Raw genomic sequence first — 18109 nt, 5'->3', positions numbered from 1 at the left:
GGGGGTTATGTTGTGTACCTGTCTAGACACTAGCAATGGGCTAGGTGTTATAGGCTAGGTGTTATAGGCTAGGTGTTCTAGGCTAGGTGTTCTATACAGGGGGTTATGTTGTGTTCTAGGTTAGGTGTTCTAGGCTAGGTGTTCTAGGCTAGGTGTTCTAGGCTAGGTGTTCTAGGCTAGGTGTTTAGGGCTAGGTGTTATACAGGGGGTTATGTTGTGTACCTGTCTAGACACTAGCAGTGGGCTAGGTGTTATGGGCTAGGTGTTATGGGCTAGGTGTTATGGGCTAGGTGTTATGGGCTAGGTGTTATGGGCTAGCAGGTGTTATGGGCTAGGTGTTACGGGCTAGGTGACCTAGATCCTATACAGGGGGTTATGTTGTGTACCTGTCTAGACACTAGCAGTGGGCTAGGTGTTATAGGCTAGGTGTTATAGGCTAGGTGTTTATAGGCTAGGTGTTACAGGCTAGATCCTATACAGGGGGTTATGTTGTGTACCTGTCTAGACACTAGCAATGGGCTGTTATAGGTGTTCTAGGCTAGGTGTTCTAGGTGTTAGGCTAGGTGTTCTAGGCTAGGTGTTCTAGGTGTTATGGGCTAGGTGTTACGGGCTAGGTGTTGTGTACCCTAGACATACAGGTGTTATAGGGGGTTATGTTGTGTACCTGTCTAGACACTAGCAGTGGGCTAGGTGTTATAGGCTAGGTGTTATAGGCTAGGTGTTATAGGCTAGGTGTTCTAGGCTAGGTGTTACAGGCTAGGTCCTATACGGGGGGGTTATGTTGTGTACCTGTCTAGACACTAGCAGTGGGCTAGGTGTTATAGGCTAGGTGTTATAGGCTAGGTGTAGGTTATAGGCTAGGTGTTATAGGCTAGGTGTTACAGGCTAGATCCTATACAGGGGGTTATGTTGTGTACCTGTCTAGACACTAGCAGTGGGCTAGGTGTTATAGGCTAGGTGTTATAGGCTAGGTGTTATAGGCTAGGTGTTATGGGCTAGGTGTTAGGTGTTAGGCTAGGTGTTATAGGCTAGGTGTTATACAGGGGGTTATGTTGTGTACCTGTCTAGACACTAGCAGTGGGCTAGGTGTTATAGGCTAGGTGTTATAGGCTAGGTGTTATGGGCTAGGTGTTACAGGCTAGGGCTATACAGGGGGTTATGTTGGGCTAGGTAGTTATGGGCTAGGTGTTTAGGCTGGGCTAGGGTGTTTAGGCTAGGGGCTAGGTGTTACGGGCTAGGACCTATACAGGGGGTTATGTTGTGTACCTGTCTAGACACTAGCAGTGGGCTAGGTGTTATAGGCTAGGTGTTATAGGCTAGGTGTAGGTAGGTGTTAGGTCCTATACAGGGGGTTAGGTGTTAGACATAGCAGTGGGCTAGGTGTTATGGGCTAGGTGTTATGGGCTAGGTGTTATGGGCTAGGTGTTATGGGCTAGGTGTTACCTGGCTAGGACCTAGCAGTGGGGGGGTTATAGGTTGTGTTACCTGGCTAGGTAGCAGTGGGCTAGGTGTTATAGGCTAGGTGTTATAGGCTAGGTGTTATACAGGGGGTTATGTTGTGTACCTGTCTAGACACTAGCAGTGGGCTAGGTGTTATGGGCTAGGTGTTATAGGCTAGGTGTTATGGGCTAGGTGTTATGGGCTAGGTGTTATGGGCTAGGTGTTATGGGCTAGGTGTTATGGGCTAGGTGTTACGGGCTAGGACCTATACAGGGGGTTATGTTGTGTACCTGTCTAGACACTAGCAATGGGCTAGGTGTTCTAGGCTAGGTGTTATAGGCTAGGTGTTCTAGGCTAGGTGTTCTATGGGCTAGGTGTTCTAGGTTAGGTGTTTAGGCTAGGTGTTCTAGGCTAGGTGTGTATGGGCTAGGCAGGGGGTTAGGTGTTCTAGGCTAGGTGTTCTAGGTTAGGTGTTAGGCTAGGTGTTATAGGCTAGGTGTTATAGGCTAGGTGTTATAGGCTAGGTGTTATAGGCTAGGTGTTATAGGCTAGGTCCTATACAGGGGAGTTATGTTGTGTACCTGTCTAGACACTAGCAGTAGGCTAGGTGTTATGGGCTAGGTGTTATGGGCTAGGTGTTCTAGGCTAGGTGTTACAGGCTAGGTGCTCTAGGCTAGGTGCTCTAGGCTAGGTGCTCTAGGCTAGGTGCTCTAGGCTAGGTGCTCTAGGCTAGGTGTCTCTAGGCTAGGTGTTCTAGGCTAGGTGTTCTAGGCTAGGTGTTCTAGGCTAGGTGTTCTAGGCTAGGTGTTATAGGCTAGGTGTTCTAGGCTAGGTGTAGGCTAGGTTCTCTAGGCTAGGTTCTCTAGGCTAGGGTTCTCTAGGTGTTCTAGGCTAGGTGCTCTAGGTGTTCTAGGCTAGGTTCTCTAGGCTAGGTTCTCTAGGCTAGGTTCTCTAGGCTAGGTTCTCTAGGCTAGGTTCTCTAGGCTAGGTTCTCTAGGCTAGGTGTTCTAGGCTAGGTTCTCTAGGCTAGGTGTTCTAGGCTAGGCGCTCTAGGCTAGGCGCTCTAGGCTAGGCGCTCTAGGATGTGTACCTGTTGTTCTCGTTTCTGCTTCCTCAGCTGGACACCCTCCTCCTCTCTCCTGCGTCTCATCTCCTCCACATTCAGGGCTTTGTTCTTGTAGCTGTTCATCCTGTGGTTATCCTTCGCTGGACTGGCTGACGGCTCTGAAACACAAACAATCATCTTCATTACAAATCTTCTCTACCAATCAAAATCTTCTAACAGTACTTTATTTTTTTATTTATATTTTTTTTTACAAAGTTTGTCATAGAACGGTTAGGCATTTAACAAAATGAAGTTTAGCAACAGTCGGCCGGGAAAACCACCAAGAGAAGGAACACATTCCACATTCCAAGGAACCAGACTCTTCCAGGGATGTCAATGCCGCTTGGTGATGACACAGGGGTACATGAGCCCCAGTATAACAAGCTCCCGGACACATGGTTAAAAATACACTGGAGCATATGCTGCGCAGTACACACACACACACACACACACGCTTATCACAGACAGAGCTCTTCTCTCCAGCAGTGAGCTGTCAGACAGAACAAACATATTTATTCAGGTGATTTAATTGCAGAGTTAGCAGGAAGCGCCTGAACTGCCAACCAGCCGCCTGACAGCCGGCCAAACTTCCCCGACTCAGCATTTGTGCAATCATGGCACGCGAAGCAGCCAGACTGGGCACCAGACCCGCGTCACCAGAACCAGCCAGACTGGGCTCCAGAACCACCCAGGCTGACCCGAGTCACCAGAACCAGCCAGACTGGGCACCAGACCAGAATCAACAGAACCAGCCAGGCTGACCCGAGTCACCAGAACCAGCCAGACTGGGCACCAGACCAGAGTCACCAGAACCAGCCAGACTGGGCACCAGACCAGAGTCAACAGAACCAGCCAGGCTGACCCGCGTCACCAGAACCAGCCAGACTGGGCACCATGGAGTGTGATTGTAACATCACAGGCGAAGTGCATGGCCATGCACACATGGCCTTATTTATATTACAGCATATTGGATGATAGATTCATATTCCATTCACCCAGTTCAATATTTATTTTATTTTATTTTTATTTTACCTTTATTTAACCAGGCAAGTCAGTTAAGAACAAATTCTTATTTTCAATGACGGCCTACCGGGGAACAGTAGGTTAACTGCCTGTTCAGGGGCAGAACGACAGATTTGTACCTTGTCAGCTCGGGGGGTTTGAACTTGCAACCTTCCGGTTACTAGTCCAACACTCTAAATGATACTATAATTTTCCCTATACCCATCATGAGGTTCCTACAACGCAGCCTATAAAATTAAAGTTAACTTAAGTGCACACAGGTTGAGAGAAAAATGTGAGTAATCAAGTGGACAGACTGACATGTTCAATAACACCTTGCACACTCTTGCCTGCATGTACACCTTAGCCAAAACATTTGAACTTAGTTTCACAATCCCTGACATTTAATCCTAGTAAAAATTTCCTGTCTTAGGTCAGTTAGGATCACCACCTTATTTTAAGAATGTGAAATGTCAGAATAAGAGAGATTTTTTTTTATTTCAGCTTTTATTTCTTCATCACATTCCAAAGGGGTCAGAAGTTTACATACACTCAATTAGTATTTGGTAACATTGCCTTAAAATTGTTTAACTTGGGTCAAACGTTTCGGGTAGCCTTCCACAAGCTTCCCACAATAAGTTGGGTGAATTTTGGCCCATTCCTCCTGACAGAACTGGTGTAACTGAGTCAGGTTTCTAGGCCTACTTGCTCGCACACGCTTTTTCAGTTCTGCCCACACATTTTCTATAGGATTGAGGTCAGGGTTTGTTGATGGCCACTCCAATACCTTGACTTTGTTATCCTTAAGCCATTTTGCCACAACTTTGGAAGTATGCTTGGGGTCATTGTCCATTTGGAAGACCCATTTGAGACCAAGATTCAACTTCCCGACTGATGTCTTGAGATATTGCTTCAATATAACCACATCCTTTTCCTCCCTCATGATGCCATCTATTTTGTGAAGTGCACCAGTCCCTCCTGCAGCAAAGCACCCCCACAACATGATGCTGCCACGCCCATGCTTTAAGTTTGGGATGGTGTTTTCGGCTTGCAAGCCTCCCCCTTTTTCCTCCAAACATAACAATGGTCATTATGGCCAAACAGTTCTATTTTTGTTTCATCAGACCAGAGGATATTTGTCCAAAAAGTACAATCTTTGTCCCCATGTGCAGTTGAAAACCATAGTCTGGCTTTTTTATGGCGGTTTTGGAGCAGTGGCTTCTTCCTTGCTGAGGGGCCTTTCAGGTTATGTCGATATAGGATTTGGTTTACTGTGAATATAGATACTTTTGTACCTGTTTCCTCCAGCATCTTCACAAGGTCCTTTGCTGTTGTTCTGGGATTGATATGCACTTTTCAACACCAAAGTACGTTCCATCTCTAGGAGACAGAACACGTCTCCTTCCTGAGCGGTATGACAGCTGAGTGGTCCCATGGTGTTTATACTTGCGTACTATTGTTTGTACAGATGAACGTGGCACCTTCAGGCATTTGGAAATTGCTCCCAAGGACCTCCACCAGGCTTGTGGAGGTCTACAATTGTTTTTCTGAGGTCTTGGCTGATATCTTTTTATTTTCCCATGACGTCAAGCAAAGAGGCACTGAGTTTGGAGGTAGGTCTTGAAATACATCCACAGGTACACATCCAATTGACTCAAATGATGTCAATTAGCCTATCAGAAGCGTCTAAATCCATGACATCATCTTCTGGAATTTTCCAAGCCGTTTAAAAGGCACAGTTAACTTAGCGTATGTAAACTTCAGTAGTAGCCTACAGCAAAGTGTGTTTAAATCATTTCAAACTAGTTAATTTCTGCTAGTTAGTTTTTGCTACCATGTGGGGTTTAGCTTGCTTGAGCCTGCTAACTGAGGAGTGTTATTTCACCTGTTTCCATACATGTTTCATTTTAAAACATTTATCTTACAAAGGAATTGTTTAATCTAACTGCGTAACTATTTATCTGTATATGGAATTGTATTTGGTGTTTTTTCCTCGTTTTCTTTCTCGTCTTTACAGGAAAATGCCACGGGCACTATCTGATGTGTGGAGACATTTCACAGCACCTTATGTAGAAGGAAAAGCTGTGTACATTTGCAAATACTGTACCAAATCACATTTGAAGAATGCAACAAAGATGCAGAATCATCTGGCCAAGTGCATAAAGTTCCCTCAGCACTCACAACAAGCAACCTCTGACAAAAGTCCCTCTACTTCTATTGGAGGTGAAAATTATGAATCAGACACCTTATCGATAGCAACAGCTCATGGTCCTCCTGGAATCGGAAGTTTTTTTTTTACTCAATGGAGGAACGAACGTAGTCAGAGAAATGCTGATGAATGTCTTGCTCGAGCTGTGTATGCAACTGGTTCACCTCTGATGCTCATAGGCAATGTGTATTGGAAGAGATTTCTGAATGTTCCTCGCCCAGCATACACCCTTTCAAGCAGACATGCTTAATCTACTCATTTGCTGGATGCAGAGTTCAACAGAGTTCAAGTGAAGTTCAGGCAAATCATAGAGAAATCAGACTGTATTGCAATCATCTCTGATGGGAGGTTGAATGTTCGTGGGCAAGGAATAATTAACTACATAATCTCCACCCCTCAACCAGCATTCTACAAGAGCACAGACACACCGGTCTCTACACTGCAGATGAGCTGAAGGCAGTCATCCATGACCTTGGACAACAGAAGGTATTTGCACTGGTGACAGACAATGCTGCAAACATGAAGGCTGCTTGGTCTAAAGTGGGAGGAGTCCTACCCTCACATTGCACCCATTGGCTGTGCTGCTCATGCATTGAATCTGCTCCTCAAGAACATCATGGCACTGAAAACAATGGATACACTCTACAAGAGTACCAAGGAAATGTATGTGAAGGGTCATCAAGATATAGCAGCAATCTACCTCACCAAGCAAAGTGAGAAGAATAAGAGCACCACATTGAAGCTGCCCAGCAACACCCGTTGGGGTGGTGTTGTCATCATGTTTGACAGTCTCCCGGAGGGGAAGGAGTCTCTCCATGAAATGGCCACATCACAGTCTGCCGATATGTACAGCCCCATCAAGAGGATCCTCCTGGATGATGTATGTTGGGAGAGAGTGGTAAGCAGCCTGAAACTCCTGAAACCTATAGCATTAGCCATTGCACGGATTGAGGGAGACAATGCCATCCTGTCTGATGTTCAGACTCATGTAAACTCATGTATGCTGCTTGCAGATGTAAGAGAAGAAATCCGTACTGCCCTGCCCACTTCACTGTTGCTCCAAGCAGAGGAAACTGCAGTTCTGAAATACATCAAAAAGCGTGAAGACTTCTGCCTGAAGCCCATACACACCGCAGCGTACATGTTGAACCCCATGTACGCTGGCAAGAGCATCCTGTCTGGTGCAGATATCAACAAGGCCTATGGTGTCATCACTACTGTGTCTCGCCACCTTGGCCTGGACGACCTCAGAGTTCCATTAGCAACTTTGTTGTTGTTGTTTACATTTTAACTACCAGCAACATGGGCAGGTCTCCTTGCCATCAATAGCAAAGCAGGCATTGTGACACAGAACAATAAAATGACAATAGAATGTTCGGAACACTATAGAACGAAGAGGAGCTGGCAGGGTGAAAAATAACCTAAAATAAGGCCAGGTTTTCAAATCAAATCAAATGTTATTTGTCACATACATTGTTAACAGATGTGAGTGTGGCGAAATGCTTGTGCTTCTAGTTCCGACAATGCAGTAATAACCAACGAGTAATCTAACTAACAATTCCAAAACTACTACCTTGTACACACAAGTGTAAAGGGATAAAGAATATGTACTTAAAGATATGAATGAGTGATGGTACAGAACGGCATAGGCAAGATGCAGTAGATGGTATCGAGTACAGTATATACATGAGATGAGTAATGTAGGGTATATAAACATTATATTAAGTGTCATTGTTTAAAGTGGCAAGTGATACATGTATTACATAAAGATGGCAAGATGCAGTAGATGGTATAGAGGACAGTATATACATATGAGATGAGTAATGTAAAAATAAGTCGCATTGAACGCAAAGCGAGGCGGCCATCTCTGTCGGCGCCGGAAGTACAATATAATTGAGCTAGATGTTTTCCGTGATTACTTCAAAACTATCAGCTGGGAACATATAGTGATATTATGAAACTGGGCTCCACAGCAGATACAATGAACTAGTGTTTATGAGAAAAGGGGGAAAAAAGCAGTGTTAAATGTCATGTGCCCAGCCTACCTCAGAGGACGGACACTAGCTGTCCTCCAGCTACACCCTGGTGGTGCTACCCTAAAGAGCGCTTTTGAAGCTACTGTAGCCCTTCATTGCAAAACAGTATGTTTTAATTAATGATTTGGTGACGTAAATATATTTACTATAGTTTAATATATAAAAAAAAAAAAAAAATATATATATATATTTTTAAAAAGTGTAACTTTAATGGTTCACTATTTTTATATAATTCACAGAGGAGTATGGTTAATGTGCATTCCCAGTAGGCGGTAATACAGTCGGAAATTCAACAGAGTACGATAGCTTTTGCTAACGATAAGTTAGTTCAGTTATGAACCTCAAAGTTGTAGCAACGATAAGCGTAACGCTAACCAGTTAGCTAAGTTAACTTGTCAACAAAACAATGTTTGTGTGACCCGCCCTAGTTAACTCTCAGTAGGTGTCAACATGCAAGTAACAGGGATTTGACTGGTTGCTCATTTCAGACATGTTTTGCTCGTTATCTAACAACCTGCGTACTACTGGCTTCCATATTAACCTGGTAAGACAGGAAAAAAAACAAAGCTAACTATCTAACGTTAGCAGGCGACGCATGTAAGGTTAACGTTAGTTGGCGTTTGCTTCTGAAATTGCCACCTTTGTGTCATTTGTAGACTTTCTTGAAGGACACGTCGTCCTGACAACCTAGATAATACTGTACCAGTAAACGGTTGCAATCTGTAGGTGAAAACAATAACAATAGCTTGCTAGCTAGTGGGGGATTTGACAATCATGTCAGTTAAACACGCAGTATTCTCTAGTCCCGTGTATGAACCATACGGTCTAGAAACACATCATAACTCACCCATTTTTTTTTTAAATCTTAAATGACAGATACTTCTTGTGTTTAGAGAGAAATAAATCAATTGTAATCCTCTTTCCCAGTTTGCTTTTCAGAATTTGTTCCTCACAAACAATATGTCGTCGGAGAAATACGGATGGCGAGAGATGACAAATTTAATACCACTGTTTCCCACGGACGCTAGGGGGCGCAAATACGGCGCCAATGAAATGATTGCGCAATACATTCTCACAAATTATATCAGTGGAATGTTCTTCTGATATAATTTGATAAAGATGTCCACAGACTGTTTTCATGAATTGTTAATTATGAAAAAATGCACAAACATTATGAAAAAAATGCACAAACATATATTTCAATATCTTTCTCTCTCTCTCTCTCTCTCTCTCTCTCTCTCTCTCTCTCTCTCTCTCTCTCAATTCAGTTCAAAGGAACTTCATCGGCATAGGAAACAAGTGTTTACATTGCCAAAGGAAATGAAATTAACAAAAGAGAGAAGACACAAAACATCAACAAAAATCTCTCTCTCTCTTTGGCCTTGAAAGCTCTCTCTCTCTCTCTCAATTTCAATTCAATTCAGTAGACTTTATTGACACGGCAAGTTAAATTACTTACATTCTCAAAGTATACATGTAACAAACACATGGTGGGACCAACAGCAATAAGGCATCAATAATTATAGTAGTAGTGGAAATGTGATTACCATTAACAGCAACTACAACAACAATAATAATCCATAAAAGCAATAGTAGTTGACCAGTCTCAACCTGACAGAGAAGCCACGCGGTATGGTATGGCATGGTCTCTCTCTCTCTCAATTCAATTCAATTCAAGGGCTTTATTGGCATGGGAAACATGTGTTAACATTGCCAAAGCAAGTGAGGTAGACAACATACAAAGTGAATATATAAAGTGAAAAACAACAAAAATTAACAGTAAACATTACACATACAGAAGTTTCAAAACAGTAAAGACATTACAAATGTCATATTATATATATATACAGTGTTTTAACAATGTACAAATGGTTAAAGGACACAAGATAAAATAAATAAGCATAAATATGGGTTGTATTTACAATGGTGTTTGTTCTTCACTGGTTGCCCTTTTCTCGTGGCAACAGGTCACAAATCTTGCTGCTGTGATGGCACACTGTGGAATTTCACCCAGTAGATATGGGAGTTTTTCAAAATTGGATTTGTTTTCGAATTCTTTGTGGATCTGTGTAATCTGAGGGAAATTTGTCTCTCTAATATGGTCATACATTGGGCAGGAGGTTAGGAAGTGCAGCTCAGTTTCCACCTCATTTTGTGGGCAGTGAGCACATAGCCTGTCTGCCTACGGCGGCCTTTCTCAATAGCAAGGCTATGCTCACTGAGTCTGTACATTCTGCCGCTGTGTACTCTCTGTGTAGGGCCAAATAGCATTCTAGTCTGCTCTGTTTTTTTGTTAATTCTTTCCAATGTGTCAAGTAATTATCTTTTTGTTTTCTCATGATTTGGTTGGGTCTAATTGTGCTGCTGTCCTGGGGCTCTGTAGTGTGTGTTTGTGTTTGTGAACAGAGCCCCAGGACCAGCTTGCTTAGGGGACTCTTCTCCAGGTTCTCTCTGTAGGTGATGGCTTTGTTATGGAAGGTTTGTGAATCGCTTCCTTTCTCTCTCTCTCTTTTTCCCCGAACAAGTTGTGGTAAATTACTGCTCTCTCTTTTGTCCTATGATATCCTGCCGGGTCCTCCACAGAGAGGGGTACATAAAACCACCCGCAGGGGGCAGTGTACCATAAGCAGAGAACTAACAGGATGGAAAATCAGCTGTTTCTTTGATCAAATCCAGGGCTAGAGTTGACATGCTTTTGTCTTCACTGTGAGTAAGGTGAAAGCCCGTGTGACCGATCAGGTGAATGACAGCTGCATCCAATCAGATCATGTGATGTGGTTAGCAGATGTTTTAAAATACCTACTGTGTTCAGGCATCGTGAGAGCTGGAATGCGTCTGCTATGAAGTAAAACCGGATGTTTTTGGAAAAAGTAGACCCCTGCCTTTTGGCTGATCCATTTGTGGTTTCAAGGTGGGTGAAAACAGAGTTGGGGGGTGTGTGAAAACAGAGTTGGGGGGTGTGTGTAGAAAAGGTGAGGGTAACCAGAAGTGGTCTTGTGATAATTGTTTGTGTTTCTGCTGGTCAGAAGAAGCAGGCGATGGAGGAAAGAGTTGTAAATTGTTTTGCTCTCAAGAAAAAAGGCATAATTGAAAGGAGTGATTACTGGGGTAGAGGTAAATGTGAAAGCTGACCAATTGAAGGGGAAGAGTCCCGGTGTTTGTGATGCTCGTCGTTTGGTGCGACGCAGACAGGGTGGCGTGTGTGGTGAAACAGAGTTCTTGTCTGTTCTTTTTCCCGACAAAGTGATATAAGTTATCCTGTACGAGCTTTTGTGCTGAATAAATGTACGTTGTTACAGGCGTCAAGCTCATGGGCATGTGGCAGTGTGTAGGAGGGAGGTTCCTATGTGGCAGCAGTGTGTAGGAGGGAGGTTCCTATGTGTGAGAAGTGTGTAGGAGGGAGGTTCCTAGTTGGCAGCAGTGTGTAGGAGGGAGGTTCCTATGTGTGAGAAGTGTGTAGGAGGGAGGTTCCTAGTTGGCAGCAGTGTGTAGGAGGGAGGTTCCTAGGTGGCAGCAGTGTGTAGGAGGGAGGTTCCTAGGTGGCAGCAGTGTGTAGGAGGGAGGTTCCTATGTGGCAGCAGTGTGTAGGAGGGAGGTTCCTAGGTGGCAGCAGTGTGTAGGAGGGAGGTTCCTATGTGGCAGCAGTGTGTAGGAGGGAGGTTCCTATGTGGCAGCAGTGTGTAGGAGGGAGGTTCCTATGTGGCAGCAGTGTGTAGGAGGGAGGTTCCTAGGTGGCAGCAGTGTGTAGGAGGGAGGTTCCTAGGTGGCAGCAGTGTGTAGGAGGGAGGTTCCTAGGTGGCAGCAGTGTGTAGGAGGGAGGTTCCTAGGTGGCAGCAGTGTGTAGGAGGGAGGTTCCTAGGTGGCAGCAGTGTGTAGGAGGGAGGTTCCTAGGTGGCAGCAGTGTGTAGGAGGGAGGTTCCTAGGTGGCAGCAGTGTGTAGGAGGGAGGTTCCTAGGTGGCAGCAGTGTGTAGGAGGGAGGTTCCTAGGTGGCAGCAGTGTGTAGGAGGGAGGTTCCGCCGCCATTGTCGCAACCCCTATTACCAGCCTGTTCAACCTCTCTTTCATATCGTCTGAGATCCCCAAGGATTGGAAAGCTGCCGCAGTCATCCCCCTCTTCAAAGGGGGAGACACCCTGGACCCAAACTGTTACAGACCTATATCCGCCCTGCCTATCTAAGGTCTTCGAAAGCCAAGTCAACAAACGGGTCACTGACCATCTCGAATCCCACCGTACCTTCTCCGCTGTGCAATCGGGTTTCTGAGCCGGTCACGGGTGCACCTCAGCCACGCTCAAGGTACTAAACGATATCATAACCGCCATCGATAAAAGACAGTACTGTGGAGCCGTCTTCATCGACCTTGCCAAGGCGTTCGACTCTGTCAATCACCATATTCTTATCGGCAGACTCAGTAGCCTCGGTTTTTCGGATGACTGCCTTGCCTGGTTCACCAATGACTTTGCAGACAGAGTTCAGTGTGTCAAATCGGAGGGCATGCTGTCCGGTCTTCTGTCAGTCTCTATGGGGGTGCCACAGGGTTCAATCCTCGGGCCGACTCTTTTTCTCTGTATATATCAATGATGTTGCTCTTGCTGCGGGCGATTCCCTGATCCACCTCTACGCAGACGACACCATTCTATATACTTCCGGCCAGTCCTTGGACACTGTGCTATCTAACCTCCAAATGAGCTTCAATGCCATACAACACTCCTTCCGTGGCCTCCAACTGCTCTTAAACTCTAGTAAAACCAAATGCATGCTTTTCAACCGTTCGATGCCTGCACCCGCACGCCTGACCAGCATCACCACCCTGGATGGTTCTGACCTTGAATATGTGGACATCTATAAGTACCTAGGTGTCTGGCTAGACTGTAAACTCCAGACTCCTATCAAACATCTCCAATCGAAAATCAAATCAAGAATCGGCTTTCTATTCCGCAACAAAGCCTCCTTCACTCACGCCGCCAAACTTACCCTAGTAAAACTGACTATCCTACCGATCCTCGACTTCGGCGATGTCATCTACAAAATTGCTTCCAACACTCTACTCAGCAAACTGGATGCAGTTTATCACAGTGCCATCCGTTTTGTCACTAAAGCACCTTATACCACCCACCACTGCGACTTGTATGCTCTAGTCGGCTGGCCCTCGCTACATATTCGTCGCCAGACCCACTGGCTCCAGGTCATCTACAAGTCCATGCTAGGTAAAGCTCCGCCTTATCTCAGTTCACTGGTCACGATGGCAACACCCATCCGTAGCACGCGCTCCAGCAGGTGTATCTCACTGATCATCCCTAAAGCCAACACCTCATTTGGCCGCCTTTCGTTCCAGTTCTCTGCTGCCTGTGACTGGAAAGAATTGCAAAAATCGCTCAAGTTGGAGACTTTTATCTCCCTCACCAACTTCAAACATCTGCTGTCTGAGCAGTTAACCGATTGCTGCAGCTGTACATAGTCTATCGGTAAATAGCCCACCCATTTTTACCTACCTCATCCCCATACTGTTTTTATTTATTTACTTTTCTGCTCTTTTGCACACCAATATCTCTACCTGTACATGACCATCTGATCATTTATCACTCCAGTGTTATTAATCTGCAAAATTGTAATTATTCGCCTACCTCATGCCTTTTGCACACAATGTATATAGACTCCCCTTTGTTTTCTACTGTTATTGACTTGTTAATTGTTTACTCCATGTGTAACTCTGTGTTGTCTGTTCACACTGCTATGCTTTATCTTGGCCAGGTCGCAGTTGCAAATGAGAACTTGTTCTCAACTAGCCTACCTGGTTAAATAAAGGTGAAATAAATAAAAAATAAATTTGTAGCAATGGCTAACAACTGTAATGCAGGGATTGAACCTAAGTCGCAGAAAATAGCGGTTGTGCTGGCAGCTGCAGTGAGGTATTTGGGTGTGCGAGATTTGATGTCAGAGTTACAGGGTGTGTTAAGTGTTGGTGTCCAATCCTTTCAGGTCTAGATTGAAATTGTGGAGTAGGTTGTTTTTATTTATTTATTTATTTATTTATTTATTGAATGTAGTATTCGGTGTTAGGGTAGTTTTTTGTTGTTTATTCCAGCAAAGTATGAGGTAGTTACACCCCAGTCTAGTAGGTGGCGGTAATGCAACATTTATTGGATGCCAACCGCCGTTAAACCGTTAAATCGAAGAAGAAGATGCGCGCTTGCTGCATAACTATGTGAACGTCACCAGCTCGCGGTCTCTACACAGTCCACGGTGGTGAGTTGGTTAGGCCTACTGGTAAGTGATACAAAGGCTGCGTTTCAAACTCAAATTAGACAGCCTTGGGCCCTAAACCCTCAGCTCTTGAATTACGTGTCACATCCGAGTGTAAAATAACAGATAAAATAAAAAAACATTAAAAAATGTCCTTTGCTCAAGTGAGGGAGAGTGATGATCGGAGCGGCAACGTCCTTGGTGTAAATCTTGAAGTTGAGCTTAAAAACAACCCAACTTAAAGCTATTAATGTAACGTTACCTAGTAAGCTAACGTATCTAGCTAGCACTTCTGTCAGGTAGCTAGCTACAGTTACTCATAGCTGGCTAGCTAGTTTTATAGTTTGGTAATTTATTCCAATACATTTTTAAAAATTACAAAAAATATGTTTATGAATCTAGCAACATTTTGATTTTGTAGGCTGCTCACTACAAGACTAAGCCAATTCGTCAACGCTAAAATCAAACTATATACACTACCTTTCAAAAGTTTGTTGTCACTTAGAAATGTCCTTGTTTTTGAAAGAAAAGCACATTTAATGTCCATTAAAACATCAAATTGATCAGAAATACAGTGTAGACATTGTTAATGTTGTAAATTACTATTGTAGCTGGAAACAGGCAGATTGTTTTAATGGAATATCTACATGGGCGTACAGAGGCCCATTATCAGCAACCATCACTCCTGTGTTCCAATGGCACGTTGTGTTAGCTAATCCAGGTTTATAATTTTAAAAGGCTGATTGATCATTAGAAAACCCTTTTGCAATTATGTTAGCGCAAACTGTTGTCCTGATTAAAGAAGCAGTAAAACTGGCCTTCTTTAGACTAGCTGAGTATCTGGAGCATCAGCATTTGTGGGTTCGATTACAGGCTCAAAATGGCCAGAAACAAAGACCTTTCTTCTGAAACTCGTCAGTCTATTCTTGTTCTGAGAAATGAAGACTATTCCATGTCAGAATTTACCAAGAAACTGAAGATCTCGCTGTGTACTATTGCCTTCACAGAACAGCACAAACTGGCCCTAACCAGAACAGAAAGAGGAGTTGGAGGCCCCGGTGCACAAAAAAACCCAGCCGCTTCCAGGTACAGTAGTCATTTACAATATTAACAATGTCTGCACTGTATTTCTGATCAATTTGATGTAATTTTAATAGACAAAATTATTTTGTTTAAAAGACAAGGACCCCAAACTTTTGAACGGTATTGTATATATTGTTTTTTAGCAAGCTTCATACTTTTTTCTGACATGCCCCCAAAAAAAAAAAAACAGTTAATTTTGTTCCTTTTAAAACCGCTTTCTTTCCTTTCTGTTCCTTTCTGTTCCTTTTTAAATTATTTAAAACTAAATGTAACCGTGTAACCAAGAGTCAGTGTCCTGAGTGTGGGAACAAACACAGTCTGTCCCATGGTCAGGTAAACAAGCAAGTTCATAGTCAACAAAGCACGCAGGAGTCATGAGGCAAATAGCATAAGGCACAAGAAAAAAATGTAATGACTTGGGGATAGCCATTAAATGATCAAAGAGTCACTCGCCCAAACAAGATAACTTGAGGGTAGAGCTCTCTCAGTCCAGTAAGCTATAGAAGTATGAAATTAAATCCATAAATAGTAGGCCTATACTAGTTATTTAAAACTTCTTCGGGATCGGTGTCCCTTCCACAGGATGGTTGAGCTAAAGGCTAATGCGATTAGCATGAGGTTATAAGTAACAAGAACGTTTCCCAGGACATAGACTGATATTGGCAGAAAGCTTAAATTCTTGTTAATCCAACTGCACTGTCCTATTTACAGTAGCTATTACAGTGAAAGAATACCATGCTATTGTTTGAAGAGTGTGCATAATTATGAACTTGAAATGTTATTAACAAACAAATTAGGCACATTTGGGCAGTCTTGATACAACATTTTGAACAGAAATGCAATGGTTAATTGGATCAGTCTAAAACTTTGCACATACACTGCTGCCATGTTGTGGCCAACATCTAAATTGCACCTGGGCTGGAATAATACATTATGGCCTTTCCCTTGCATGTCAAAGATGATGGTATAAAAAAGAACGTTTTTTTTTTCTTTATATTATCTTTTACCATATCTATTGTGTTATTCTCCTACATTCCTTTCACATCTCCACAATCTTCAAAGTGTTTACTTTCAAATGGTACCAATAATATGCATATCCTTGCTTCAGGGCCTGAGCTACAGGCAGTTAGATTTGGGTATGTCATTTTAGCTGAAAATTGAAGGGAAAAAAAAGGGGGCGGATCCTCAGTGTTTCTGAGTACTCATTAATAAACTTCACAAGTTAATTAGCTTACCTAAAATTCCGTGCGTGCGCGTGTGTGCGCGCATAATCCAAGCAGTAGTGCAGCAGGCAATGGGAGTAGGTGTTAGACCCGCTTGGCAGAAGCTTATTCAAGAGGCAGATTCCTTGTAGGAAAGTCCAAGCTTACAAGTCTATGTCCACTGTTTGGTTATTTTCCATGTGCAAAAGTAGGTCATTATCTAGCTATATCTCTTCAGATTTGGGGAATGGTCCTTTACGATTTCCTAACAAAGTTGTCCTGTGGCTGTTGTGTTTGTGTAAAACATTCACCTGATGTTTTCAACAACAACATTCCTAGAACCCATTTAAGGTTGTCAGAATGTTTAATTAGGTTGTGGGAACATTCTGGTGAGAACAAAATACATGTTCCCACAACACTGAAACTGTCTTGTTGTGCGAAAACATTCTCATGTTAACAAGAACATTCTCAGGACACATTTCATCTGTTCTTTTAAAGGTTCTCTGAATTGTACTTTTAGGTTATGGGAAATTGTGTAGGGATATGACAAGAGGTTCCCAAAACACTAAAACTGTCCAGTTGTGCTGACATTCAGATAGTGTTTGTATCAGGGTACACAAAACATTCCTTTGATGTTGCCAGAATGTTGACAGAACAGCCTTTCTGAGTCCTTTAAAAAGTTCCCAGAACATTTATTAGGTTGTGGGAGTTTGGTTCCTAAAACACCAGATATGCTTAGTTGTGATGACATCCCTATGATGTTGATGGAACGTTGACACAACACCTTGTCTTCGTTCTTCAAAGGCTGCCAGAACATGTCATTAGGTTATGGGAGTTGTCTGGGATGTTCCAAAAGTATTCTTGTGTTATTCACATTGGCGCAGTTTCCGATAAAGTCCGTTTTTATGACGTTCATAGCATATTTTTTTATTTTAGCGTTTACATAATATTCCATTGATGTTCACGCAAACTACATTTTACCTTGTCACGGAGGTCCTCAGAACATGTTATATTTAAGTTTTTACCTAATATTACCACAACAATGTCAGCATGCAAATTTGTAGCTCCTTAATCTAATTCATAGAACATTTGAACAGCAAGTAAGCATACAAACACAACCATATATTTTTTTTATACACTTCATATGTTGACAATCTGCACCTGTGGGGTTTAGAATCTACAACGTGTGGTTCCCAAGCCAGGGCTTTAATTCGCTGGCCTGCCAGGGAAGCTCTCTTATCTTGTAGCCATGGCAGTGTGGTCAATCAGGAAGTTCACGCTTCCTTTTTTTAGGCTTCTTAGACATAACTAATCCATATTTACAAGGTATCCAAGACTATTTCTGCTGATCTAGGATATCTATTTCTGCTGATCTAGGATATCTATTTCTGCTGATCTAGGATATCTATTTCTGCTGATCTAGGATATCTATTTCTGCTGATCTAGGATATCTATTTCTGCTGATCTAGGATAACTATTTCAAGCATGTCAAAGTAGGAATTATATGGGGGGGGGTGAACTTTTTTTTTTTTTAAATATATTTTTTATCAGTCAAGTCTATGTTCAGCATTTCTACCTATTTTATACATTTGGACAAAATAAAGACATCCTCTCTTTTAGTAGATGAGAACTGAGCTTCAATTATTTGGGATTGAACCTGCAATCTTCAGCTCTGCAGTCATTAACCCTCTGCACCACCAGAAGATAATTGTGATATTGTCATGCCCTGACCTTAGAGCCTTTTTATGTCTATTTTGGTTTGGTCAGGGCGTGAGTTGGGGTGGGTATT

The 18109-nt window shown here is 43.0% G+C and overlaps 1 protein-coding gene and 1 long non-coding RNA gene across 5 annotated transcripts in view; one reads left to right on the top strand and one right to left on the bottom strand.

The window, feature by feature from the left end:
- kpna6 (karyopherin alpha 6 (importin alpha 7)) overlaps window positions 1-8774 on the bottom strand; it is a 32370-nt gene extending 23596 nt beyond the window's left edge. The window contains exons 1-2 of one of the 2 annotated variants that reach the window (XM_042295105.1): window positions 8640-8774; window positions 2531-2664 (exon numbers count right to left, since the gene is read on the bottom strand). In XM_042295105.1, coding sequence (XP_042151039.1) covers window positions 2531-2664; window positions 8640-8643 — 138 coding nt within the window. In that variant the 5' untranslated portion in view covers window positions 8644-8774. Of the gene's footprint in view, window positions 1-2530; window positions 2684-8639 lie in introns of those variants that run through there. The other variant, XM_042295104.1, reaches the window with a different exon arrangement.
- A 1714-nt stretch (window positions 8775-10488) lies between these two features.
- Window positions 10489-18109, top strand: part of LOC121839031 — a 29829-nt gene continuing 22208 nt past the window's right edge. For 2 of the 3 annotated variants that reach the window (XR_006078548.1, XR_006078547.1), the window contains exons 1-2: window positions 13981-14059; window positions 15043-15121. This is a non-coding gene — a long non-coding RNA (uncharacterized LOC121839031). Of the gene's footprint in view, window positions 10704-13980; window positions 14060-15042; window positions 15122-18109 lie in introns of those variants that run through there. The other variant, XR_006078549.1, reaches the window with a different exon arrangement.

The sequence above is a fragment of the Oncorhynchus tshawytscha genome, linkage group LG13, assembly GCF_018296145.1.
Source record: "Oncorhynchus tshawytscha isolate Ot180627B linkage group LG13, Otsh_v2.0, whole genome shotgun sequence".
Classification (NCBI taxonomy): Eukaryota; Metazoa; Chordata; class Actinopteri; order Salmoniformes; family Salmonidae; genus Oncorhynchus; species Oncorhynchus tshawytscha.
This window is presented reverse-complemented; position numbering and strand designations above follow the sequence as displayed.